This window comes from Oryx dammah, unplaced genomic scaffold (assembly GCF_014754425.2).
Source record: "Oryx dammah isolate SB20612 unplaced genomic scaffold, SCBI_Odam_1.1 HiC_scaffold_3, whole genome shotgun sequence".
Classification (NCBI taxonomy): Eukaryota; Metazoa; Chordata; class Mammalia; order Artiodactyla; family Bovidae; genus Oryx; species Oryx dammah.
Window position 1 is genome coordinate 16,747,121 of NW_024070187.1, and position 27,850 is coordinate 16,774,970.

Here is a 27,850-nt window from a genome sequence, read left to right on the forward strand (position 1 = left end):
GACGCCCGGAGACCCAGTAGTGCCCTCCACTGCCGACTCCCTGCGCTCGCCGGCACAAACTTTATTCTTGGCAAACTTCTTCTCTTTCTCTTCCCCTCCTCCTCCGCCCCCCACCTTCTCCTCCGGCAGATTGAATGCGCCTGGAGAAGGAAAACCGAAGCGAAAGGGAAGGAAATAAGAAGCTTTGAAACGGACATCTCCAACCCGGGTGGCTTTTTTTTTTTTTTTTAATCCTCCAGGAAGTGGACATTTCATTATCTTCTGATTCTCCTTACACCGTCTCTACTGGGGTAAACGGGGCCGTTTTGCCCAGCTCGCTCCTTTTCTCGGGAAACAAACTCCTGGATCGTCATCCAGGGAAGCTAAGGTGGAGAGATCTGCGAAGAGTCGCACCGACAGACCCTCCCGTGCACTTTGGAGAGTCGAATCTCCTCCAGAACCGGCGTCCTGCGCGCGCAGACCCCGGAGACGCCGGGGGCGTGGGGCGGCTGCCCTGGCAGCCTAGCCTAGCGCGCTGCACAGACGCCCCCAGAGGCGCCGGCCGCCGCGGTCCTCGCCGCCCTGTGTTGTTCGGCCTCGGGGACGGGCGCCGGCATCGGTCTCCGCCGAGTGGGAAGGCGCGGGCGGCCACCGGGGCTCGGGTGCCGCTGCAGCAGCTCCGGCTGCCGGCTGCCTGCCCGGCGCTCTCCAGCCCGGCTTCCGCCCGCTCTACTCCCTGACGCATCCTTCCAATTCTCCTTTTCCTCTCCCCCCTTTTCGTTGATCCCTTCTCTTTTCTGCTGTTGCCTGGGGTGCTCCCCCCGCGGAGCGGAGATTATACAGTGGTCGGGATGCCCCAACTCTCCGGGGCAGGCGGCGGCGGTGGGGGGGACCCGGAACTCTGCGCCACGGACGAGATGATCCCCTTCAAGGACGAGGGCGATCCTCAGAAGGAGAAGATCTTCGCCGAGATCAGTCACCCCGAAGAGGAAGGTGACTTAGCCGACATCAAGTCTTCCTTGGTTAACGAATCCGAAATCATCCCGGCGAGCAACGGACACGAGGTGAGCTGGCCACTGCCCTATCCCTGAGAGGCGTGCCGGATCCCGGGAAAGAGCCGAGGGAGGAAGGGAGGGAAGGCGCCGGGCAGCCCGAGTCCCGGGTAGGTCTGCTGGGAGCGGGATGGGGGTGGCTGGGCTATTGGTCATCGTTCTTCCTGTGTGGGGTGGAGGGGTGTGCAGGGAAGCGTCGAAGTGTATCAGTTTTGGCGTTCGGTGACTAAACCGTCGGTTTGCGGCCAGGAGAACCTGCGCTTAACCCACTGACGTTTCGCCTTCGGCCTTTTTGCTGGGGTTCAGGGGGTGCGGTGCATTAAGGCGAGGATGTCTGAACAGCAGTCCTGAGAAGTTCTTCCGTAGGACGGAAAACAAAGTGCACCCGCTATCTCTCGGTAGATGTCTGCAAAAGTGCGTACACCACCAAAGGCTTAGGTACAGACGAGCAGAGCCGCAGGGAGAGAGGAAGGGGTGGCGGGCCCAACCGCCGCCGAGTGGAGCTAGCGCGGGGCCCGCCCGCGGAGGGGGCGCGCGCGCGGGCGGCGCGCAGCCCGGTCCTCGCGGTCGCCGGGCCAGCTGCTGGAGCCGTGGGCGCGCCGGGCTGAGCCACCCCAGGAGGGCTCCCTCACTACCGGCTGGTTTTCCCCATCCATCGCCACTTAAAGGGGAAAAAAAGCAAGCTTAAGTTTGGGCCCGAATCAGGCCTTAAATCTATGCAGAAGAAGGGCGAGTCAGAGGCAGCGGAAGCCAGGGCACCCACTCAGGGGAGGGTGGAAAGCGCTTATCAGATCTCTTGGCCCGCTGCGGGCGATAGCGTTCGTAACCCGAGTAGAGTAAATAGAGACACGTGGGTGCTGGCGAGAGCAAGCCGCGAGCGGGACCTCGCGGAAGGGCTATTTCAGGCCTCGCGGAGAGCTTCAGAGGTGGGGGAGGCGGATGGACCCTGATACCCGACACTCCACTGGCCACCGTTGTTCAACAACTGGGAGACGCTTTGGAGGAAATCCGGTAGAAAAGTCCTGACACTCAAATGGTTTCACCAACGCTTTTTCCCTCCAAAGAAATTTGGAGGGTATATTCTTTTTCCTTAAATGGCATCCTTCTGCCCCCAAAAAGAAAGCCTGTGGTTTTGGGGGCGGAGACATTTTGTGTTTTAAACAGCAAGTTTAAGAGCACCTCAGAATTACCTTCTTTATCCCAATGGCAGGGGTGAGTAACGCGTTTTGGAAGGCCCAGGGCCTGGTTCCTAAGGAAAACATTGGGATGCTCTCTCTACCCTGAATCTTTCATCTCAACATGCCAACTTAGGGGGGAAACTGGGGTTGCCCAGAGCATACCTAACTCCACTTAAAAGATTTGTCACTGTGTCTTAGGCGGGGAGAGGAGGTCACTGGGAGGACACATGTCCAAGGAACCAAATAGCCTCCGAAACACTTGAGGCCAAACTCATATTTGTAGAACAGCCTTTTCAAATTTCTACCCGTTTTCCTTGCCCTTCCTTTTTCTATAAATAAATCTGCCACCCACTTCACATTTTCTACCTGTTTTTGCGTTGGGGAGAAGGGTGCTGCGTTTGAAGCCCCAGAACTCAGGTATTAGGGCTCTGTTAATCTTTGCTGGTGATAAGTGGGCATGGGGCAAACCCAAGAAAGATGGTGAAGGGGTAATACCACCGATTTGCACGTGGTTGAGTCTGGGTGGATGGTGGTTACCAGAACTGATATTAGCTGGGCTCCCTTTTAGATGTCTGTAGCTCGACTCTCAAGTTTTCCTCCTTTAACCACAGAATAGTTCACTTTTCTCTTGTGAGCGCGCACTGACAGCCATGGGGTAGCTCAGGAGTAGTGGAGCTCCTTTCGTAATTGGTTTGGGACAGTTGCCTAAGACCCCGGCTTGTGAGTCATGGGCTTGTTTTTATTTAAAATGTCATTTTCAGTTGCAAGATGATATTTCAGCCTGCTTTTAATCAGCTCTGACTGAAGTAAATAGTGGTTGAAGAAGCTATCGAAATGATCAAGCCCCGTAACTCAAATTCCTATCATGTTAGGTGTCCAGGTACTCTTGATGTGTTTTAGTAAACAGTGGTCAGAACCGCGTGTGGATTGTTGACAAGTTCGTTTCAGTTATTATTGTCATTTGTAGTTTCTAGTACTGTGGAGGTAGTTTTCAGGAACACACTGAAAAGATTTCCCAGGACTCAGTCCGAGCCTGTCCTCTTAGATCAATCAAACAGGTAGATTGAGTTGCATCTAATCCCCCTCTTTGGAGTTACCAGTGGATATGCGCTTCTATCATCATTGTCACAAACTCTAAAGCAATTTTCTTTCTTTTGGGGGTGGGGATTTGTGCTGGTAGGTGGCCAGACAAGCACAAACCTCTCAGGAGTCCTACCATGACAAGGCCAGAGAACATCCTGATGATGGTAAGATTCTAATGCTACTTCTCCCAACTTTATTATTTAACATGTACAACTTGTGGATATTGGTACATTTTGCTGTTTTTATTTGCATCCAAGAAACTCGAAGCAAATGTAATAAGATTGTGCCCATTGTTTGAACAAAATGGTAAAGAAAACCCAGAAAACTTATTGCTTACCTCTAATACATATTTCCATAATTATAAAACTGAAGGAGTTAAGGGCCTTTGAATTTCCTTTGGCTTCCAGATTCTTTATGGAAGAGAAATGTCTGTAATGAGTATTTTTCTTTTCCTCATTTTCCCTAATATTCTAATTGTCATAGATCTTTAGTATTTTTTTTTTCATGCATTTTTACAAAGAGTGACAGTCTGCACCGATTTATTTTCCGACAGGAATAGTTTCAAGTGGGCCTTCATTTGTTTGCTGTTTCTTGTTTTAGTGAAAAGGCAGGCACTATATGCGCAGACTAAATATAACTCAATAAAGAAGAATCTAATATGTAAAAATATAACACTTTAAATCTTAAAGTTAAGAACTATGCATATGAAACGTGATGGGTTTTCTCCCTATTTCTGATTCTTGCTCAAAACTGTAAAAATCCTGCATTTTTTTTTGAGACTTAAGGAGAACTCCTTGTGACTTTTAAAAGAATCTGTGATCTGTAGGGTTCCCTTGTCAAACAGCCTGCATTTCTGTTCTCCTTTAATTACTTACAATTGGCCTGACCAGAATGAAGGGTTCGCACATACATGTCAGCCAGGGAAGGAAAGGAAGAGAACTATAATATCAAGCTTCCTTCTGAGCTACAAAGTAGATACACAGATAAAAGGGAAGAATGTATACACTGAACACACACACACACGCAAACACACTTTTCTTTGGCAGTGTAATATAGATGTTGCACATAAAATGCAGTCTCCTGGAGTTAACCCTTCACAGACTTGGGTAGTCGCCCATATGCTAGACACAACTTGCTCCGTCAGTAAAATCTAGGAATTTTCCAGAAATCCAGAAGTACAGGTGGAATTTTTGAGTTTGCCTCTAAAGTGGAGCGTAACTTTAAGTGTATAAATATATATGTGTGTGTATAGCTGAATAGCCTAGTGTATTTATATTATAGATTTGTATGCCTTTTTTCATGTGTCTGTATTTCTTAGTCCAGTTTGTTAGTATTAGAGCAAATTAAGTTAGATGGATAACACTTATTTTGTAAAAACACCAGTCAGTAGTGGAAGTAAATTGAACCACATGTTTTTAAAACATCTGGTTCACTGCTAAGCCATTTAAGAGAGTAAATACTGTCAATATAAAATAGAGCATAATAACCCAGTTATAATATTTTGTAAACAAATCTTTTATGTAAAGTCTATAGTAGAACTATTAACTTTTCAATGAAAAATACAGTGATATAAAAGGAAGTCAAAGCATTATTGATTGTTCTTTGCCTTCTCTTAGGAAAGCATCCAGATGGAGGTCTCTACAGTAAGGGACCCTCTTATTCGAGTTATTCTGGATACATAATGATGCCAAATATGAATAATGACCCATACATGTCAAATGGATCTCTTTCTCCACCCATCCCAAGAACAGTGAGTAACATGCTGATGTTGCAAATTATTTTCAGAGGTGCAAATTAATTTGTATTTTTGACAAAATGTTTGTTTTTTTAAACTTACATTATATATGACCAGTTGTTGCTAAATAAGACATGCTATAAGGGATGGCTGCCTTAAAATGGTGCTACTTTTCGATATTTTGACTTTTGGATATTAGCTTTTGGTTTATTAGTTAAGATGAATAAAGAAACAGATCATGAACTATCATGATGTCAAGTGAATTTAAATCAACAAACTCATGATTTTATGAGTATTATGCTTTCTACTCTGATGAGAGAGAGAAATTGATTTAATCTTTCAATTAACTAAGTGGTCTATGCCTTTCACTGGGGGTAAGCTATGTAGAATCAGAATTCCTTTGGCTCACTTGGAACTGAACATTGGGAATGTTACCTCAGCTTTTAAAACAGTATCTCATTTTATTGTGTTAGCTAATGTTTCTTTAAAATCAGTTTAGGTGTGGGGGAGCAATGAGCTATTTTTACTTTATTGTCAGTTGCTAAGAAGTATAGCTTGAAAATAACTCTTAATGAAAAAAAAATTTTTAAGTGGTGGCTCAGTTAACTTTTAAGTTCTAAAAATGTGGAGGCATTATAACGGCCTTATACATTATGGTTAACATGGAAACCTCAATTTATATAGTCAGAAAACATCCAAAGGGTAACTTGTGTAGTACGTGAATGTGAAATGGAGTTCTCCCTGAGGTTCATCTCTTTGGAGGTAGTGGTGGATTTTTACTGATCCATCAGTATATTTACCTTCTTTCTGGGCCTCACTCCCGCTGTGCCACCCAAACCCCAATGCAAAACATATTTCTTTGGGTCTTGGGGATGATGTTTCAGTCTAACTGGCCCTCCTGCGAGTCAAATCTAGGATCATAAAATGGAACCTGTATCTTTGCCCTATTAGCCCAGTGCTTTCACCAAATGAAAAGAAAAAAAAAAAAATCAGTGGGAGGCATCTGGGGCAAGTACTGTCGTTGATATCTCAGTGGACAGAATCTGGGAACCATGAGATACTCCAAAGTAGAAAAGAGAAATATTTCCTAATCAGTCATGAACAAATAAAGAGTATTTGTGGTTATCTTGATTATCTGTGGCCCTCAGCTGTTGAAGAAATCGATCTAGGAAATATAACCACTTTTTGGGGGGCACTGTGATTTAAAAGTTATTTTTTCCCATGAATTTCAAAAAGATATTTGACCTCTTTAAGTAGGGAATAAGAGTTTTCCAATTTTCATAGAAGCTAAAATGGAGATCTAGGAAATCTTATGATGGTTGTTATAGGAAATAGTGATTTCACATTTTATTTTAAAAGGCTTTTCAAATATTTAATGATAGAAATGTGTGTGTGGTACATATGAATCTCTTACCTAAAAAGTGAATGAACTAATAAAAGCAAATACAGTTTTTAACATTTAGAGACCACCCAGATAAATGCTTCTGAGTTTTAAAATTTGTAGGAGACTTTGTTTCTGTTGAATTAGATATGCATACATATCAGATAATTTAAAGTTGGGCTCTTTTTTTCCTGTTGATGTTTTGAAGGGGTGGGGAAGGAGACTATATTTTAGATAAGAAATAACTGAAGATTTTTGCTGAAGGCTTCTTAGAATAACAAATAATCTTTCCAACAAATCAAGCTATAGTCTCTGACTTGGTAACAATAGAAAATAGCCACTAAAATAATCTTACGCTTTTAGACTGTGAACACAGTTAATGCTTAATAAGTATTTGTAGAATTTGTTCTTCAGTTCAGCCAGTTCTTCTTTCAAGGCAATAATTTTTTTAAAGTCAATAGAATAAAAATCTATTGTTATTTATATTTTTATTCCCAAGAATATTGAAAATTAAGCTGCTCTTCCTCTTTAAACCAGCCTTTTCCCCTAGCCCCTCAGTATACTAATCATTTTAAATTGATAGAATGGAAAGTATTTATTGTTAGTGTATATATTAAAATTTTGAGGTCAGTGAATTGAACAGTCATTCATTGTTTAGGAAAGATTTGTGGCCAGAATAAATGTTGGTGGGGGTGGAGTGGAGGAAAGGGGTGTGGTTAGGAAACAGTTACCTTCCCCTCCTATCTGCTGCTTTGCTTTTATTCTGTTCCATTTTAGAACACTTTTATTTTAGGCACCTTTTCTTGCCAGTATTCTGCAGTTTGCCCAATTCCAGAAGCTTTGCAGTTTTAACCACAAGACTATGTTCAATTTTTCTCCTTTAGGGTCCAGCCGAAGTGGGTCGCAGTCTTTGGTTTTTAATATGTAACAGCTGTTTTTAATGCTAAGTCCCAAAGTACTTTAACCGGAAGGCAACCCCTCCTCTTCACCCCAACCACACTTCTGCCTCTTGCTCTTTAACTCTGTTCTTAGCAGGACTGAGTGTTTGTGCAGCGGACATCCACAGTGATAGGTTTGCATCCAGGGTGTCAGGAGCAGGGTGACCATTTGTGTTTGGACTTAGGGTGGGAGCGGTCCCCTGTCAGCCCTGTGGCTTGGATTTGCATCACAAACAACCCCTTGTTTACTGTATCTGCTGCCATCAGGTTGTTAGGATTAGAAAAACATCTGGGGGATGGTGGTGAGGGAAAACCCAACTGCCCCTTCCCCACACAGAATCTTCTGTTTGCTTGTAACCTTAGATAATCCAGAGAATACCAGCCATGGCCAACTGGCACGCACAGGAGTGTTTCTGCTGGTAGCTCATTTTAACAATCCTGTATGCATTTGCTCTTTTTAAGACAAACACTGACATACATTTGCTCACACAGCCCTTACTCATGACCTAAATATAGAGTTACCTGCACAGGAGAACCACTTTTGCCATTCAAGCTTTTTTTTTCCCCATCTGAAGGAAAATTTTAATTGGCTAATTACATCCTTCCAGAACTGGAATTCTTAGAGGTGTGTCTATACTAGAAATCTTGTGAATGGGTGTCTCAGAATTTTAAATAAGAATTCTTGTTCAGATAAATGAGGCAGGCCTAGCAAGAAAGCACCTATAATAACATGTTTGGTGTCAGTGTGAATTCTTAAAGCACAGTAAACCTTGGCTTGGGATGGTCATTTTCACTGAGTGTGAGAAGATGCGGTAGCCTCTTAAATATTTCAGAGCGAGGGCCCTGGAGAGTTTATTAAAAGCATACTCCCAAGACCTTCTTTCTTTGAGTCTCATTTATGAAAATCCTTGGAGGCCAATGGCGATGTCTTAAAAAGGACTACATAGTTGGTTGCCTCCTGTGCTGGGTCCTGGCCCTTGTGTGCCTGAAAGCCGTGAGACAGTGAGCTTGGCTGCCTTTACATAGTGAAAGTTCCCATTGGCCTCATGCACTGTGGTTATTCGTCTTAGGTGTCAAACTTCCATTTGTCCCTCAAGCAACCCAAATGTTTAACACCTCTGAAGAGAAACGTCTCGGTTCTCTTCGGCTGCTCAGGGAAGGAACAGCAGCAGACTGAGTGCAGGAAGCAACAGCAGACGTTGCTGCTCAGCTCACACCAACCGCAGCGACACCTGGGCAGGAGTGTTGCTGACTGCGTCGTTGGCTTCTTTGTGATCTTTCTCAGGATGGATTTTCAGGTGGGAAAGGAAGATGTCTGTGTTTGAATTTCATCATCTTTTCTTATTTTTAGTAGATTTATTTTTCTTGTTTTTGCTCTCAAAATGCTTCAGGGTTCTTTTATAATTGTTTTGAGCAACTCACTTCTGTGGTATGGTTTTTACCTGGAGGGGGCCAACATTTTGATGTCTAATGAGCAGAATTATCCCTCTTAGAACTTTGTCTTAACCTGCCCCCACCAGCTTCCACCCACGTTTGTGTTTGCTTACAGTTAAAATTAGATTTTTGTCATCATTCACGTCTGGAATTAAGGAGCTAAGTGAACATATCTGATCAGTAAGGCAACGCTTACCCATCTGTCTCTCACACTACTGCATAGCTTTGAAAACAGTCACAGAAATAGTCACCGATAGGAAGACAGTGACTTACTAACTCCGTTCAGAGAGACTCTGGCTCATATTTTCAGCAGAATTTTTAAGTGTCTTTTCACTTTCCTTGAGAAGCTACCTCATGTGACTTACTGATTAATGATTTAAAATTTCCTACTATAAGTTGTCTACTTTTTGAAGCTAAGTACATGAAATTTTCCTCTTTACCTTAAGTTCAGGAGAAGTTAAGTTTTAGAAAGTGTATTCTATCTCAGATTTGAATGCGATCTCAAGAGAATATGTGGGAAAGCTCCTCAGAGCCTCAGACTCTTCTGTTTGATTCATCTTAATTGTACAGCTACAAAGTAGGGAAAGGACCACAGTCAGAATAATTGGAAGTGATTTCCATTCCCCCTTCAGATAATTTAGGTATCTTATGACTGACTGGCATGCTAATTCAAGTGTCCCTGGTGCCATGCTGACATGACCTTTCAGGAGTTGATATTGCCTTGCATGACTGGTACGGCAGAAGTGTGATCCTTAGTCAGATAGGTTTTTTCGAAATGACCCTTGAAATTTCTTGTTCATTCATAAAGGCATGAGAACAACCCAGTTTCACTAAAACAAGACTATTAAGCCAACTTGCAGAAAATCTTGCTCTTTGAAGTTCCCCTGCCCCTGCCCACATGCAGGTCCTCCACTTGGTCTCATCAATCCCATTATTTTGATCCATTTCTCCCTCGCAGACAGACTTGTGTGATTCTAACAGGACAGAGTAAAGGACCTCATAAATGGCTCTATCTGGACTTCAACTTGTTACCTCACATGTATTCTTCGTAATATCAACTGAGAAATTTTCTACAACTTTTGAGTCTCGTTTTCAACTAATCCTGTTAGGTCTTTGGGCAGAACTGGTTTTGGTGTGTGTGGCTGACATTTTTTTAAGCCGTGGGATCATTCCATTCCTCTCTGACTCCCCTTGCTCCTCATTTACATATTATAGATAGAATTTTATAAACCTGATTTCCCTTTGATTTCAAGATAAACTTGGAATTTAAAGAGAAAATATGCCAGCACTGTCCTTGTGCAAGCAGAAAAGCACATCTATGTGATTCCAAGGCAAAAGTAGAACTCAGCATTATGTAGGTGCTGCTGTTGTGAAACTGAATGTTTTTTTAAAGAAGATACTCATTTCAAACTTGTATCTTAAATTTATCACTTAAGTGATCATGCCAGACTGATCCAGTCTGTAGAAAGCTAATATTGTAGCAATTGAGAGACTTGGTAATGCTTTGTACTGTCCCAGCAGGTTCTTACTCAATTTTTTTTTTTTTTTAAACTCTCAGCTTTGTAACCAGACACACTCTCATTAGACACTTCGTTTAGGCCTCAATTCTTGTGAGATTTTAGCTATATGTATTGTACTAGCCATTGGACTTTATTTAAATAATTTAAAAAATATATTTTAGATTGATGATCACTTTTTAAACATTAATTGTGACCTTATGAAGTTCCTGTAGGAACTGTCGACTCTGCTATGTGAGGGGTGGATAAAGGGAAGGTGCTATAATTTAAAAGGAGGAGTGGCTCTAGCACAGTTTTAATTTTCTTTTATTATTGTCAGCTTCTGTATGAAATAGTTACCAAAACTGTTAAAAGCTGATATACAAAGGTATTTTTATGTCATTAAAAAAAAAAAAATCCTGAACATTTTTGCAATAAAGCCTATCCAACTGCAAATGATAATTGATCAGTTAATCAGAGATTACTGATGAACTTTGAGTTAGCTATGTGTTAGGAAAGCACAGAATAGACACTTCAGTAGATTTGCTGAATAAATAACATACTAGAAAATTTTCATGTATGGTTTTCGGATATGTCCAAAGGATCTGTCTTTATTCAACCAAATCCTATATGAAAATCTGAAGGTGTCTACTAAATAATCCTTAGTGTTTTATTATTGTACTTTTTTTGATTTGTTGCATCAGTGAAAAAAAAAAATTTAAACCATGTCTTTAATGAAGAAGTCAGAGTCATTGCTTGCAGAATGTCAAGTTTCCGAGTAATAGCTGAAAACAGTCAGCTGGAGAGCTCCCTGCTAGAGTGAAAAAGAATGGGACTGGGTCCTCATTTGAGGACTGATCCTGAGAAGTACTTATCTTTACTTAGGTCCTGGAAACCTAATTGAACAAGAAGAGATGATGTAAATGCTTTTTTTCAGAAGGGTACTTGAGACGGAAATGAAGTCATAATAAAAAGAAAACTATCTTCAATTATGTTGCAGTATCATATGGTTAATGCTTCTCAATTCATTTTTATTCTTTCCCAGATAGAAAGGATATTTCTTTTTTCAGTAACAGGTGGCGTATTTTGAGACACTAAAAAATTCTGCATGTATTTTCTAAATACGTGTAGCAGCATCAGTGCTGACTTTTCTAGACCAGTATGTGTTGTAAATTGGTTATATCCCTTGGGAATATGGAGACCAAAATTTTTGAGTCGTTATTAGGTGGAGGTAGGCAGTCCCTTGTGAAGGCTGAGCTTGTGGAGGAGGGAAGTCCTGGGCAAGATGTCAGTAGATTTGGTGTCTAGTCCCATGTCCATCACTCTCCATCACTCTGCATCACTCTCCATCACTCTCCAAGAGCCTTGGACCTCTGTCAGCCTTTGTTCCTTGTTTATCGTGAGGCATATTAATGTCTGGCTTGCTTACCTTATATGATTGATGTGCAATTCAGATGGCACAGACCCTGCGAAAGCACTCCATTTTCTACCTAAGGAAGCAAAGCACAAGTCTCATCCCAGTCTGGTAGGAATCCTGCCATAAAAGGTGCTTGACTGTATTTAGGAAGCTCCTGAGAAAGGGGAGAAATTTTTGTTTCTTACAGTGTCACCGTGCTGACCTAGAATCTGGATGACTGGGTAAAGGCCTTACAATAACCTTAAGAAAATATCTGTGTAAATAAAAGTTTTGGGGAGACAGCTTTCTTCTCTTGGGCTCTTTTTTCCCTCCTAGTTGTTAGGAGAGCACCATTTCTTCTACTAAGGGAATGAGATGCATGAGCGAACAGATTTCTAAATTAAAGATTTGTTAAAATTCTTACATCCTTCTGATATTTGGTATGAAATTGCCAGATGACTCTTAAGTCCTTGGATTGGGGTAATAATTGATTTTTATTTAGAAGACTTTTTTTCCTTAATCCTTTGAGAGCTGGGTTTCTTCTCCCCACTGCGAACAATCTATAGAGAAGAGATTTAAGAACGTCTTGTGAATGTAGAGGACGACAGGCGAGTTATTTTTCTTTCCCCTTGGAATTTTCTTCTGACTTAAGTCTTTCTTGCTTTCCTGGCACCCAAAAAAATCAGGTCCAAGGGGATAGGCTGGCCGGGCAGCAAGGAGAAATCAGTGCTTTTCTAGTCTCATTGGAAAATTCCAGCTTCCATCCTTTCAAGACTTTTCTTTTTCTCTCAGTAAAATTCAATGAATGTTAAATATATATATCAATGTAGAGTTAGCTTTCTCCAATTTTAAACATTATATATTATACCTTCTAATAATTATGAACACATAGCTTCTTGGCTCTCTAGTTCATATGACTTGGACCAAGGAAAAAACATTGTGATCTTATCTCAAGTGTGTCAAACTTTGTCTTAGACTCCAAAACTTAGATTTTTTTTTTTTTAAGTCTGAAACAAAACCAGCAGTACCAAAGTAAAAATTTTTGCCAGAGTAAAAAATGTTTACTGTTTACTATAACTGGGCTAACCAGCTAAGTAGCTGACAGGGTTAGGAAAAGAATCAAGTCTCTAAGACGTTGCTTGAATTGGTTTTTACTCAATTTTTTGGTATAAGTAAAAAGTTTAAAATTAAAACTCAAATTCTTTTGAAAGGGAGAACAATTAACTTTTTTTTTTTTAAACTATTATCATGTGCCAGGTACTGAGCTAGGCAATTTACACAAATGAAAACTGTGGCTGGGTGTAGTAATCTCCATGCTAAAGATAACAGCCTATCCTCAGGGGCAGTAGTAACCTGCTTCAGTTTAGTAAGCAATGGAGTTATGGCTCTTCCCTTTTTAAGGTCTGAAGACTTGTTAATTGTCATTTAAAATAACCAACCATTACTGCCTTTTGGAACATAAAACACTGATTAAATGAATCATATGTTGATTAAAATGTAAAACCAAAATTATTACTTTGAAGATTTTGTTGGCAGTTTCTTTTCAGTAATGCTTAGCTATTTTTTAAATAAAAAGAAAATACTTTCATTTAAAAAAGCAGTACACTAGAAAACTCAGATGACCAAAAGGACTAAAAAATACTAAATTCCTAGGATCCTGCTGTCAGAGATGGTCGTTAAAGCTCACCATGCAGCTTTTAGACGTCTTCCTGTGCGCATTTAGAAATACATGTAAACATACGTAAATATATATCTTAGGCACTCATGGCCATGGAAGCATAATATATCATTTTTTTCCTGCCTGTTTCCCCACCAGTATACAGTGGATATCTTTTTTACTCTTCTGTAACAACATTTTTAATGATGCCTAATGTATTGCCTTGGAGAAGGCAATGGCACCCCACTCCAGTACTCTTGCCTGGAAAATCCCATGGATGGAGGAGCCTGGTGGGCTGTAGTCCATGGGGTCGCTAAGAGTCAGACACGACTGAGCGACTTCACTTTGACTTTTCACTTTCATGCACTGGAGAAGGAAATGGCAACCCACTCCAGTGTTCTTGCCTGGAGAATCCCAGGGACGGGGGAGCCTGGTGGGCTGCCGTCTATGGGGTCGCACAGAGTCGGAAACGACTGAAGCGACTTAACAGCAGCAGCAGCAATGTATTGCCTAATTTATTTAAAAAGTCTTTTGTTGGTAAGACATTTAGATAGTGTCACTTTTTTTACCTCTAAAGCAACATTTGATAGAGTGTGTATTTTCTAAGTATGTCTTTGTACACATTCTGTTTCTTTGAAATGAATTACTAGAAGTGGAATTGTAGAGTCAAAGGCAATGCACCTTTTTAAGCGATGGATGTTAACCCAACAATGCGATTTAACCCTAAAAAATTTTGAAGTCAGTATTTAAAAGTATAATTAGATTACATTCACATTTGGTTATGGTTGATGTTTTGAGGCCTTCTTCCAGTCAAGAATCAGTCCAGCAGGAGACAAGGAGCTGGACAGATGGGGAGCAGAATATGAGCTTCATTATTAATCAGGCTGGATGGAGAAAGTGGCCTGAACCATGACACAAGTTTGGACTTCCTTTGACTTCCCCACGTCGAACACCACTAAGTCACAGGCCTCCCCAACAGGGGCAGGGAATTTACCTCCAGTGGAACTGGAGACAGAACAAACTCATGTTGGGGGCAAGCTGGCCCCAAAAGAGAACAAAGGGTCAGTCTATCCTTGCTCGGTTCTTCCTCCAAATCACCAGATATGAGTCGCCCTCCCTTGTGGAAAGTGAATGAGGGTGTGGGAGAGACAAAGGCTACAGCTGCTGCCGAGAAGTTACTACTCGATGCGCCAAGCTTAAGGAGGAGGGGACAATGAGAGCGTGGTTATCCCCTGAGTCATGATCACTGATCAGACCAGTGCCCACGGCCAGTAGTGGTGAGATGCGTGGGTACACAGGATGGGAGCTGCAGCAGAGCACTGCTGTTGGAGTCAGAAAGATCTAGATCTCGGGGTCTGCTGCTGACCTGTGACCAGAAGATCTGGATCTCGGTGTCTGCTGCTTACTCTCTGAACCTTGGTTTCTTAACCTGTAACATAGACTGCCACTTCTACTGATAACTGACAAAAGTACAATATAGGGTACTCTGCCTTAGTAATAGCGTTTATGGAAGGCAGGCCAACTGCATCCGAGTTTGCTGGTGTTCTTATTAAAAAGGAAAATATTTAGGCCCCTCTGCAAATGTCCTGAACCAGAGGCTGCAGGTGGGCCATGCGTGTGAACTTTAACCCAGACACTTCAGTGATGCTTACCTAAAGTAAGGTTTAGAAAAATAATGACCAGGTAGACTTTCAGTAATTTAACTGGGGTTCAGATATCCTGAGTGACTCGTGGCAGCAGTCAGGCGCTATGGCCCCAAAGCTCACTCACCGCCACTCAGCCCCATCCCTCATGGAGACCCCTGGCAGTCTGTGGAGACCTCAAGGGGTTTGTATCCTTCCTCCACTGACTGCAGAATGAAACCCACGTTCTTTTCAAAGCTTTCTGCAATCTGGGCTCATCTACCTTTCAAGCCTTGCCTCCTTACCCTGCAGCTTACAGTTAAGCTACATTTCCACACCTGCCTCCTATCACTTTCCCAAATTCCTGTCTTTGGGTTGTTATAGCTTGCTCTTCCTGGAATGCCCTGTTTTTTCTTCTTGCTGGCATAGTCTTGTTCATCCCTGAAGATCTGGGCTACATGGTATCTCCTCCAGGACGCTCCTCCTGATTTTACCACCAGGTAAGACTCTGCTCTCTCCTGGCGGGCTCCCACAGAACCTTCTTCATAACTGTTATCACTGCTTACAATCGTTGTTGTCTCTGTGTCTATCTGTCTCACTCACTGTTAGTTCCTTTAGACAGGGAGCTTCTCTTACTCATCTCTGTGCTCACAACCAGTTATACTACTTGGCAAAGAGCAAATTACTCCACAGATATTTGTGGAATATATAGAGCAAAGCTTTTTAAAATGTATTAATGTAGAGCAGTAATAGCAGATATCAATCTATATTTAAATGGAGATCCTTTAACAAAATACAGACTAATACAGAATCACATACCTGAAATTGAGCTTAGAAATGATCTGACCATGAAGTATATAGTCCATGGACTAGACATTAGCTGTTAGTTTTGAGTATTTAGTAAATGCCAGGACCTGTCCTGAGCACTTAATGTATATTAGATGATTTAATCTTCACAGTAACCCTGTGATATCCCGAATAGCCCTATTTTACAGATGAGGAGACTGAGGCATAGGGATCGTACAAGTGGTTAAAGGACCACTGTAAAACTAGACCAAGAAATGCTCGGTCAGATAAAGAAGGTAATTTGGCAGGATCACACAGCTAGTAAGTAGTGGTACCATGCTTGGACCAGACTTTGACCCTCACTGCAGGGGTGTGTTGGAGAAGGAAATGGCAACCCACTCCAGTGTTCTTAGCTGGAGAATCCCAGGGACGGAGGAGCCTGGTGGACTTCGTCTATGGGGTCGGACGCGACTGAAGCAACTTAGCAGCAGCAGCAGGGTGCTTTCTGCAACTTCAGCTATCACTGCCGTCACTGGCACTCAGAAGATGCTAGATGATTGTTGAATCAGTGTATTTTTCATCAGGAAGATGTAAAAGATTTTTAACTTATTTGTTGTTCAGTAGCTCAGTTGTGTCTGACTCTATGTGACCCTGTGGACTTCAGCGTGCCAGGCTTTCCTATCCTTCACCATCTCCCAGAGCTTGTTCAAACTCATGTCCATTGGGTCAGTGATGCCGTCCAACCATCTCGTCCTCTGTCGCCCCCTTCTCCTCCTGCCTTCTAGCTTTCCCAGCATCAGGACTTTTCCCATGAGTTGACTCTTCCATCAGGTGGCCAAAGTATTGGAGCTTCAGCATCAGTCCTTGCAATGAATATTCAGGGTTGATTTCCTTTAGGATTGACTGGCTTGATCTCCTTGCTGTCCAAGGGGCTCTTCAACAGTCTTCTCCAGCACCACAGCTCAAAGGCATCAATTCTTTGGCACTCAGCCCTTCTTATTGTCCAGCTCTCACATTCTACATGACTGCTGGAAAAACTATAGCTTTCACTATAACGACCTTTGTAGGCAGAATAATGTCTCTTCTTTTTAATGTGCTGTCTAGGTTTGTCATTGCTTTGTTTTCAGGGATCAAGGATCTTTTAATTCCATGGCGGCAGTCACCATCTGCAGTGATTTTGGAGCCCAGGAAAACAGTCTCTCACTGTGTCCATTGTTTCCCTATCTATCTGCCATGAAGTGATGGGGCTGGATGCCATGATCTTAGTTTTCTGAATGTTGAGTTTTAAGCCAGCTTTTTCATCTCCTCTTTCACCTTCATAAAGAGGCTCTTTAATTCCTCTTTGCTTTCTACCATAAGGCTGGTGTCATCTGCATATATGAGGTTATCGATATTTCTCCCGGTAATCTTGATTCCCGCTTGTGCTTCATCCAGCCCGGCATTTTGCATGATGTACTCTGCATAAAAGTTAAATAAGCGGGGTGGCAATATACAGCCTTGACTACTCCTTTCCCAATTTTGATGTCCATTGTTCCATGTCAGGTTCTAACTGTTGTTTCTTGGTCTGCATATAGGTTTCTCAGGAGGCAGGTAAGGTAGTCTGGTATTCCCATATCTTTAAGAATTTTCTACAGTTTGTTGTGATCTACACAGTCAAAGGCTTTAGAGTAGTCAATGAAGCAGAAGTAGATGTTTTTCTGGAATTCTCTAGCTTTTTCTATTATCCAGTGGATGTTGGCAATTTGATCTCTGGTTCCTCTGCCTTTTCTAAATCCAACTTGAACATCTGGAAGTTCTTGATTCATCTACTGTTGAAGCCTAGCTTGGAGGATTTTGAGCATTAGCTTGCTAGCATGTGAAATGAGTCAATTGTGCAGTAGTTTGAGCATTCTTTGGCATTTCCCTTCTTTGGGATGGGAATGAAAACTGACCTTTTCCAGTCCTATGGCCACTGATGAGTTTTCCAGATTTGCTGCATATTGAATGCAGCTCTTTAACCTACAGAGGGTTTGTGAACAGAAAAAATGTATGAAATTGTAAATGTCTTTAGCATTATTTTTGGTAGTAATAACTATGATGCTAGTAAAAAGTGCTTGTGTTTAAGGCAACAAGTTAAGATGAAGTGAAGAGAGGGGAAGCTGGAGGAGATACAAAACAGATGGAGAAAGTTCTAGCCTGATAATGGAGGGGCAGTGTTAGTGGAAACAATAAATTTAGAAAGAGGAGCAAGTTTTAGGACAGATGTACATGAGTTTGACTTAAGGACTATTCTATGTGTTCTATGTTAAGAAAACAAAAAATTAACCCGTATCTGCAACCCAGCATTTTATATTATGGACATTATTTTGGTCTATAATTTATCTAAGTCAGCCATGCCTCACAAGTATCACTTCACTTCCCTCTAATGCTGCCTGAACCTTGTTTAGAAGCCTCTGTGTGATTATAAAAAATAGAAGTGCATACTAACCACAGGTGAGGGAGGAATAGGATTAATATACTACTGTATAATATCTAGTGAATTCACTTTACCTGCATTTTTCTTATTAAATACTCACTATATCACTATGAAAGGAACACTACCAGTTTCCCCATCTTTTCATTCAAGATAGTGACACACACAGAGGTTACATTGTTTACTGTAGTCTCAGAGTTTAGTGAGTGGTAGAACTTGGATTCAAAGCCACATAGCCCTGATTTAGAAGCTGGGACCCATTTTATAAACTAGTTCCTCCCTCTAAAGAATAATCCTTAGTGTCAATAAATTACACTGAAGATTAAAAACATCTGTTATATTTGTGTTTTATTAAACACTGTAAGTGGTTCGGCTCTAGTGGTGGCTTAAATGAGTTCTCAGAATACTTGAAAATTGTCTTCAGGTTTACTCAACACATAATCATGTAATTGTTCAATGTGTTCTTGAAAATTCCCAGGAAATATTTGTTTCTTGGGTGTATCAGCCACATTTTGATAAATGCTTAATTTTTATGGGAATTCCTATAACTTAATTCTAGGGCCCCAGTGTCCACAAGTCTTAAGGACTCAATAGAGTAATCAAATAGCAGTGTGGCCAGAGGTTTTTGTCATTTTTGGAATCTCCTTGGTGAATGATGTTGCCACCTTATTCCATAAGAACTGAGTATTATAGGCAAAAATCTGCTGCCAAAGAGTGTTCTTTGCACAATAAGCAATTAAAGTATGGCAGGTGCTTTGTTTCTAGGAGCTGTTTGTAGTGATTTTTGTGGTATCACAGTATTAGGTTAAGTAAGAGAAATTAGCTTAGAATTAACTGGAATTGTGATCATTCCTGAGAAGTTACAACAGTGGGTTTCCTTAAAAAAATCTTTTTTGGCAAGAAGATAATCATTATAAACAATCTTCTTTCTCTCAAAAGGAAATGTCTTTGTTGTTGTTTTAAGGTAATATATATATTTTTAAAGTTAGGGGAAAATTCATTAAAGAACAGAAAAAAACGCAAGTGCCTTCTGTCACTCATATAATGGTTTCATTGATGTTTTTCTTAAAATTTTCTTTCTCCAACTCGGCTCATAAGGTTACTGTTAAAATTTTTCATCAAAAATATGTTGTTGCTCATCTTCCCATATGAATAAGTAAAGATCTATGTCCTCATCTGTTGCCATGACTGGATACTATCGAGTTATAAGGGTATTTTAGTTTATTGATTTTATCCTCAATTATGGGTGCTCTTTGTTTTTCTTATTTTGAACAATGCTAAAATAAAACCTTGTTAAAAATACATATTTATAATCTATTTTTATAAGTTATACAGAATTAAATAGATTATAGAAATAAGCCTATTTAAATAGACTTCAGGTAAATGTGTTTTTGTGTATTTATGTTTTTTTGAATCACTGGATCATATCTTTCTTGATTTATGTGAGCTTTTTATATATAAATATATATATGGCTCAGCAGATAAAGAATCTGCCTGCAGTACAGGAGACAGAGGAGACGTGGGTTCAGCTCCCTGGGTCAAGAAGATCCCCTGGAGAAGGAAATGGTGACCGCTCCATTATTCTTGTCTGAAAAATCCCATGGACAGAGAAGTTTGGTGGGCTATAGGCCAGGGGGTCACAAAAAGTCAGACGTAACTAAGCAAATAACACGTTTATATATAAAGCATATCAACCATTTTGATAACAAGAAAATGCCTTCCAGCATTAGCTTGGCTCATTTCATGTAATTTATTTCAGAAGAAAGACCCTCTTTTGACTCTTCAGAAGAAAGACCCTCTTTTGACTCTTGTAGGATGGTACAGTAGCCAGAGAAAACATTTTATTTCCTTTCACTATCAGAAGTTACCTGTCGTAGCAGTCTCTGAATTAGCCTTCAAGTCTAGGGTTAAACGAGTTTCCTGGTAGGATGAAGACAAACACCAAAGAATGTTTATTTGAGGAATGATTTCTCATTCATCTCATAAGTATTCACTGAAGGTACTTATTTTGAAAGTCATTGTGCTCAGCCCATTGTTAGTATATGACAGCAGTTCCTGGAGACAGTTTTTGTATGTGCCAGCCTTTCTTGACCTGCTTTCAGTTCAGTATGGACCATCAGAAGTATGATAGAGAGTATTTGATTTACTTGTTTTAAAATGGTTATGGAGATAGTTCTATTTGGGTCGGGCCAGGAAAGTTGCTTTAATAAATACTTTTTTAAATTAAAAGGTTATGCATAGTAAGTAATCTAAGACTTACTTAAGAAATCGATAATTTATAGAGCATTTTGTTTTATTTATTTTTAATGTAAAATAAGTTAGGACATCCATCATAAAGCATTTTAAATTGGCAAGTTTATCAACATGGCTGCCAAGTTAACTGATGGTTGGTAAGAACGAAGGCTAGGAGTCAGACCTCCTCTGTGCAGTTGTTGGTACTGTGTCTCTGTTTCATTAGCACCATCACCAGGAACCTTTACATTTACTCTGTGTACTCTCTAACCACATTTTAAAGAGTTATTTTTGGACTTGACCACAATTAGAATTAGGGAAACAGGATCTCAGGAAGGTAGACAAGTTTACATTTGCTTATATCACGTAGGGCTTCAGAACACATGCCCTGGATCTTGAATGCCTGAACCCAAACCCAGGATCAGCTCCTTGCCAGCTGTCCAGTGGGCAGATTACCTTTACCTCTCTGTCTCTGTCTCTTTACTCACAGTTTGAAGATTTTCCTAATAGTTGGAAACACAGCAGGAAACTATTGCTTTGAAAATGATGTTACTTAGTTATCACATATATTAAATATTTGGTCAAAATGCATGGCAGGGAATCACTACCTGCTAGGAATAGGTATCAGGATAGACCTGTGAATTAAAGGCCTGGGGATGTTTGTTTTCATGTCTTCCATACTATTTATTAAATAATTCTAAACTAAAACCACATTTAAATAATGTAAAATCTTATTAACTAGATTTTTGAGGCAGTCTCATGTATCTAATTGGGGAAATTAGTAAATTTTTGAAAAGGAAATGTTTCCTCCCAAGATGGAAAGAACAACAAAACTGTGACATTTAGCCTACAGCTGAGAAACTGGTTCATGATTCAGGGACATGTGAGGCGTATATGTAATGTTTATTGGTTGTCTGAATAGTTTCTGAATAAATTCAGTAATGTGTATGCAATGAGAAATTTGAAAATAGTTGGATACTTGCGGAAAAATAAATTTTAAAAGGCTTTTAATTTTTTCTTTAAGTTCTCTTACTAATTTCATGGGAACTGGGTGGGGGTAGTATTGACAAGAAGTTAGGCGAGGCGTTTACTGGCTATTGGTTTTTGAAGGAGCTCCTAACACTTTCGAGTCTTGGTTTTCTTGTCTAGAAGTGGTACCAAGTGGGGATGGCATGGACTGAGCGAGGCACAGTCACATCCATGTGCTCACTTTGTCTGAAAGCCCCTGGGCTTCTGGGTGCCAGACCCCTGAGCTACATCATATTCGCATCTCTCTCTTGCACTGCTTTATCAATATTGACAGCATCAGAACCAACACCAGTGCTTTGGCAAAGGAGTTTTCCTGTTCTAGGAGTACAGGAAGGTCTGATGGTATGAGAACTGGAGAAAACTGACCCGGTACTGCTTTTGCCTGGCTCTGGAAAGGCATCCTGTTGTCCATTAGTAAGTTCTGGGGGGCACTCCCAGTGCAGACTAACCATACAAATGAGATCTGGGCATCTAATTTGGATAGTTCCATGCAGTTGAATCGCTGATTGTTAAAGGTCTGCCTTCAGAGAACCAACTCATACCTCTTTCTGCTTCTCCTTTTCTCACAGCCCAATATGTTCCTAGAATTCCTTGCTCACATTTATCACCCAGATACTGCACTTCACAAGCAAGCATTTTGTCATTTTAAAGTCATAGGGTAGCCCTGTGCACAGCCACACAGCACTTTGACGCAGGGAGAACATGTCTGGGAGGGTTTTAGCCTCTACCTTTTTTTTTTTTTCAATTGGAGAGGAGGAATTTACTCATGTATTTAGTATTTATTCAATGATTTATTCTAAATAGCTTTACTGAGATGTAATTCATGTGCAGTACAATTCAGCCATTTGAAGGGTACAGTTAATGGTTTTTAACATATTCACAGATGTGTGTGATCACCAACACAGTAAGTTTTAGAGCATTCTCATCACCACGGAAAGTAATCCCACACCCTTCAGCTGTCACAACCCATCTCTCTATTCCCTTACCCCACCACCCCAGGTCTGAGCAACCAGTTAATCTTGTTTTTTTTTTTTGTCTCCATAGATTTCTCTGTTTGGGACATTTTATAAGAATGGAATTGTAATAGGCAGCCCTTTGTCACTTGCTCCTTTGACTTAGCAGAGTATTTTTAAGGTTCATTCATGTTGTAGCCTGTTATCACTACTTCATTCCTTCTACCCTCTGGCTTTTCATGGCTGAATCTCCCCTTACAGAGGTTGGATACTCTCCCTGACACAGGTATGAGCATCGGTACAAAGAGATGAGTTAGGTTAGTCTATCTGGGGAGGGGGGAAAGGTAAAGTCAGTTGATATGACAGATATATATAAATATAATATCTATGTAAATATAAATCAGATACATATATATAAATCAGTGATGAGAGAATATTTTTGATTGCAGTTCCCAGTTAAAACATTTGACCACTGTAATTATTTATGAATTACATACATAAATTACACATTTATCTAATAACTCAGAGTATACACTTAGGGTACTGTTTATAGTCATTGGTGGAAGCTTCAGATTCTTCTTTCAAATAAAATAATCTCTCGTTATTTTGGTTAGCTTCTTGTTAGATCTCATCATAGATTTTAGCACTAAGGCAGGCTCCTAAAGAGTTGTTATTAGAAGTAAGGTAACTGTCAGCTTTGCCATTTTCTTGAGTTTCCTTGTGCTTTCATTATTAGCATCTTCAGTGCCCTTGGTACTCTTGCCCATCTGACATACAGAGTAAAGGCAGGCCTTTTCTGAGACAAAGCTTAAATGTTTTAATATAAATGTGAGTGTTGACATTGTGACGTTTTCTGCCTGCGGGTGCTACATTGTAGCCCACTGTTCTAGCCTGGTGGGAAAAGTAAAGGGAAGCTGTATTCCTATTTGAGCCAATGAGATATTTCTGACAAGCTGGCTGCTGTGTTTCCTGTGAAGGTTTTTTTTATGAGACAGGCACATTCTGCACACATGTGAGAAAAAAAAGTCTTCCTCTTTTTGGCCTGTTAGGGAGGTTCTTTTCTGTGTAGGTCATTTGCAGATGGTTCAGAATCCCCTGGGCTTGCTGCACCCTGGGTTGGGGGCTGAGGCCGTGTGTGACTCTGCCGTAGCCCCACTAAGGTACCTCCTGCTTGTCCCTGTGGCCCTGCCCTCTAGCAGCCCTGTGGGAATCCTGCTGCCTTCCCAGAGATTAGATGTCTGTGCTGGGCTGTTTGCTATTTTAAACCAAAAATGTACAGTGTGTGCAAGTGATGCAACTGCTTGAAAAGAAAGCCCTCTGCTATCTGAGACAGCCCTCAGTCATTCCTGAGTACACTGGAAATTGGGAACCATCCAAACCTTGACATATTGGTGTGGCTCTCAATGGTAGATCTCTATGCTAGTCCCCAGAGGACATGCCCGATAAGAAGCTGGTCGTTTGACTGGGACAAGGCAGGGAGGCCGCTTGAAATCATCTCTGGGTATAAGACTGTTTCTTCAAAACAAGTTTGTGACCAGCCTTTGTTCTTCACTGAAGAAATATCCAAAGAAAATGGGCTTAAACTGTTGAAAGAATTTAGGTTGGAAGAATTACTTCAGAGGGAGGGATTAATAAACACTGGAATGGTTTATCAAAGGAGAAGCATGGAATCTGATTATTGAAAGGTTTTAAGAATAAATGTTTGTATGAAGCGATTTAAATGCCTCACCTGGAGGGATCCAGACGGTGGGCTGGGCCTCTTCCTGGGCCTCATGCACCTTGCCTCCCCCACTCTTCACCTCTGAGGCAGTGGTATTTTCTTTTCTGTCAGCAGCATGCAAACCCTCCAGGTCTTCCAAGAGATTATAGTCCTTCCTGAAGGGAAAAATAAATAGGCCAGCATATAGATTATGCTATATAACGAGTCTCCTGTGTATTATTACAGTGTTGCCACCCCAACTCTCAATTATGGCAATTTTTGCTGAGGGGCAGTCTTAGGAGTGTGTGAGCCCCCGGCTCCTGAGATTTCCTTGCTCTCAGTGTGTCTCTGCTTAGCCACGGAGGTGTCGCTCTGAAGGCTGCTGCCTGAGCAAATCGTGCTAGATCATCTCACATCCTGTTCAGGTGACTGAAATTCTGAAATTCAAGATTTCTCTGAAGAGAGCCTTGAAGAATATTGGACTCACTAGAAAGAGCCTAGGAAACGTAGGCTGCTTGGTCGTGAGCAAGGGTCTGGGTTCAGTTAGCCTGCAGTGACTGTCCCTCAGCTATGAATGAGAAGCGGGGGATGCTTCCAGTGGCTATTCGGCTTGATTGTTTGCTGGAGAAGGCCAGTGATAGAATCATAAAAGAAATGCTTTTTTCTGGTAATCGGAAATTAGACTGGGGCCTTGAGGTCTAGAAAATGTGATCAGCTTATTAGGAATGCAACGTAGAAAAAATAACTGCAACTTACATCTGGCAATTCCTAAAAATGGTAAAATTCAGGAAAGATAGCATTTTTCCAAGAGAAAAAGGTCTGTATTTTGAAATGTCATTATTCATGTTTTCTTGCTAAACTTCGTTGTTGCAGTTCTAAGTTCATTTAGTTTGTACCCCTTTCCCAAGCACAAAACAAAACAAAAAATAAACTCCAAATAAAACAAGCATCAAAACTGTAACCCAGTAAACTGAGGTAGAATTTTCCAGTTCAACAAAGTTTGATACAAAGTTTTCAGAGAAGATTTACAGTTGGGGACCTTACAGCCATGCCTGTTGATTCAAAATGCTGTCAAACACACAGAGGCAGCTTTTGTTCATCAATTACTTGGTGTTTCAGAACTAAGAGATTTTGTACAGATGAAAGGACGCAGCTATTTGATGATCATTTCTTCAATGTCAGTATGTTTTAGAACTTCACAGACTTGAAAAAGCAAAAGACTCATGGTTCATGACTAATAGCTACATAAACTATATTAAATCTTTTTGAAAAGGGGGTTTTAATAAAGGAGATGCGTTCATTTTTGTAAGTTTTGTAAAAGTTCTGCTTTTCCACTTTCTCTATCCTAAAGTCTCATCCTGTATTACATTTGGAGCTTCTTTATAGATATAAATTGGGGCAGATATTTTCAAAAGCAGAAATTTAAGTATTGGAAGACAAGGGGGTTTTTTGGTAGCCAATGAATAGAGATTACTGGACATGCATAACACTGTGTGTAACTCTGGAGATACAGTATAATGATTTATGGTTGAGTTGCTTGTTTTCTGTGTTGATTTTAAATGTGGTAATGGATATTCCCACAGTGTGCTTGATAAAAGTTTCCAAGATGCCTTAATTTTTTAAAAAAATCAGAAATACCTTCACTCTTATTTGCCAGCATAAGAAAGCTTAGAATATTAGTGTTGATACGTTTTGGTTGCTGTATCCTTAAGAATTTTTCTGCCGTTTGGTGGCTTCGGGTTTTGATTGAAACGTCAAGGTGTAATCATGGCAGACTGATGTGTGTCTGTGTATCTGGAGCCAGAACTGAAAAACTTCCGCTGACTTTTCTGTTTTTCTTCTCTTAGTAGTAAAGAATTACGCATTTACAGTTTCCCAAACGAATGTGTAATTTATCACTGACGCAAATTTAAGCTCTCTTAAATATAAACTGGAGTAGGGAGGAGGCAGTTCTTAAGCTGCAAGGTTCACCTTGCATCAGGTGTCTGCAAAGTCTTTAGACGCAATGCACGTTAGGGTCCCTTTCCCAATTGGAATCACTTACCCCATCGTTTTCATTTTACTCTTCAGGCTTGAAGAAGTGTGTATTTAGCCATCAGTTCATTTTGTGTGGTCTGAGTTATAAAAATGCCCCTGCTGGTTTTTCCATATGAAAAACATGTTTTTCATTTGTGGAAACTTATATAAATTTTTTTTGGGGGGAGGGGGTGCTGGGCTTTCTTTTGTGCTGCTTTAAATTAAAAGCAAATGTACTTCCCTCCCCTTCATTCTTGATTCCCCACCCCCATCTTTGCATGTTCCAATTACAGAGTTGTGAAAATAAGTCATCTTTCGGCTTTTGTTACTTGAAAACAGCTCTCGGTGATGTCAGAGTCAATACTGAAAGCATTAAGAACGCCGGCAGACTGCAGTGCAGCTGCAATCCAACATGGTGCTGGAAATGGGGTTGAGAGCATAAAGGCTTTCCATATTCCCAGGGCGCACGACTGCTTGCGGCCTTGGCTTTGATCTCTTCAAAGGCTGCTGCCTCCTCCTAGATGGAGAGACTTGGCTGCCACTCGCTTGCATTGAAAAAAGGCAGAGGTCTCTATTCAGGCAGAAATCAATCACTGTGCAGAAACAATTATGTGTAATTCAACCATCATGAAAACAGGACGAGATTACGGGTTTGTTACCTGAGTGACTGTGTGGAGACAGGGAGCAGAGAACGCTGGAGTCCTGCTGACATGCCACATCTCTATGACAATTCTAGACATATGAATGGTGTGGCAGGCGGGGGAGGCACGGCGACAAATGCTGGTCACGCTGTCCAGCAGAGCAGAAAATGAGGTTACAATTGGGAGATAATGTTTGCATATGTAACCATATTTCAGCAAGCCGAACAACTTCAGGGAACAGCCCCACAGAAACTCCTGTGGGTATTTATATGTATGTATACTGGCATGTGAATGTGATATTAGCTGAATTAAGACAAAAGTCATCCTAATAATTTGAGAATTAGGCTGGAAAAGAGAAAGTAAACTTTGGGTTATTACATTTGCTAATTTGGAATTTATACTGCTGACACCAAACTCTGAAAACACAACTAAGTTCCTAACCTAATATATGTGAGCCTGACTTTAAACATGTTCTAGTTTGAGGAACATTTTTGTTTTGAATTTGGTAATCTGCCTCAAAAAAAGCCTTTTGTTTTTTTCATCTTAATTTAAACCCTTTGGGAAAATGATTTTGTCAGTTGTTCTGTCTTCCCTTGTTTTCACATGTTATTTTTCTAAAGCAGGCTTCTGAAATGTGTTGGAAGTTTCCTTTCATTGTGAATAAAAACAGGGCCTTTTTTCTAGGTAGGAAATAGCTTTCTGCTTTAAGTAGCAGTATATTTAATCTCAGAACCCGGACATGCAAAGCTGTCGAGGCATTTATTTTTATTTTAACTTGCTCTTGTCACCTAACAAAGACTTAGGAGTAACTTCACACTTCGCCAGCTAGCCCAGCTAAAGGGCGGGAAAAGGCAAAAATAAGGCGAAAACCTAGATGGCTGATTATAAAATGGTATTGCTGCTGCTCAGCTTGCTACCCAGGCCTGGGTTTACCTTTCATGCCGCTCCAGCTTAGACATCAGAGGCGTGAGAGCTGCTTTGAGTTACAGATCTTCAAACAATAAGTCAAAACAAAAAAATCAATCCCCTCCGGTCCCTGGGTGCAGTTATCAAAAGATAAAAGAGAAAAATAAAGTTATGCTAAAGCAGAT

At 40.8% G+C, this 27,850-nt stretch overlaps 1 protein-coding gene across 7 annotated transcripts in view; it reads left to right on the forward strand.

Annotated features, from left to right (window-relative positions):
* Positions 1–213: 213 nt before the first annotated feature.
* LEF1 (lymphoid enhancer binding factor 1) overlaps positions 214–27,850 on the forward strand; it is a 121,359-nt gene continuing 93,722 nt past the window's right edge. For 2 of the 7 annotated variants that reach the window (XM_040237499.1, XM_040237500.1), the window contains exons 1-3: positions 810–1,043; positions 3,390–3,456; positions 4,909–5,042. In XM_040237499.1, the coding sequence (XP_040093433.1) occupies positions 831–1,043; positions 3,390–3,456; positions 4,909–5,042 (414 nt within the window). In that variant the 5' untranslated portion in view covers positions 810–830. Of the gene's footprint in view, positions 1,044–1,621; positions 2,244–3,389; positions 3,457–4,908; positions 5,043–27,850 lie in introns of those variants that run through there. The other 5 variants (XM_040237503.1, XM_040237504.1, XM_040237502.1 and 2 more) reach the window with 4 other exon arrangements.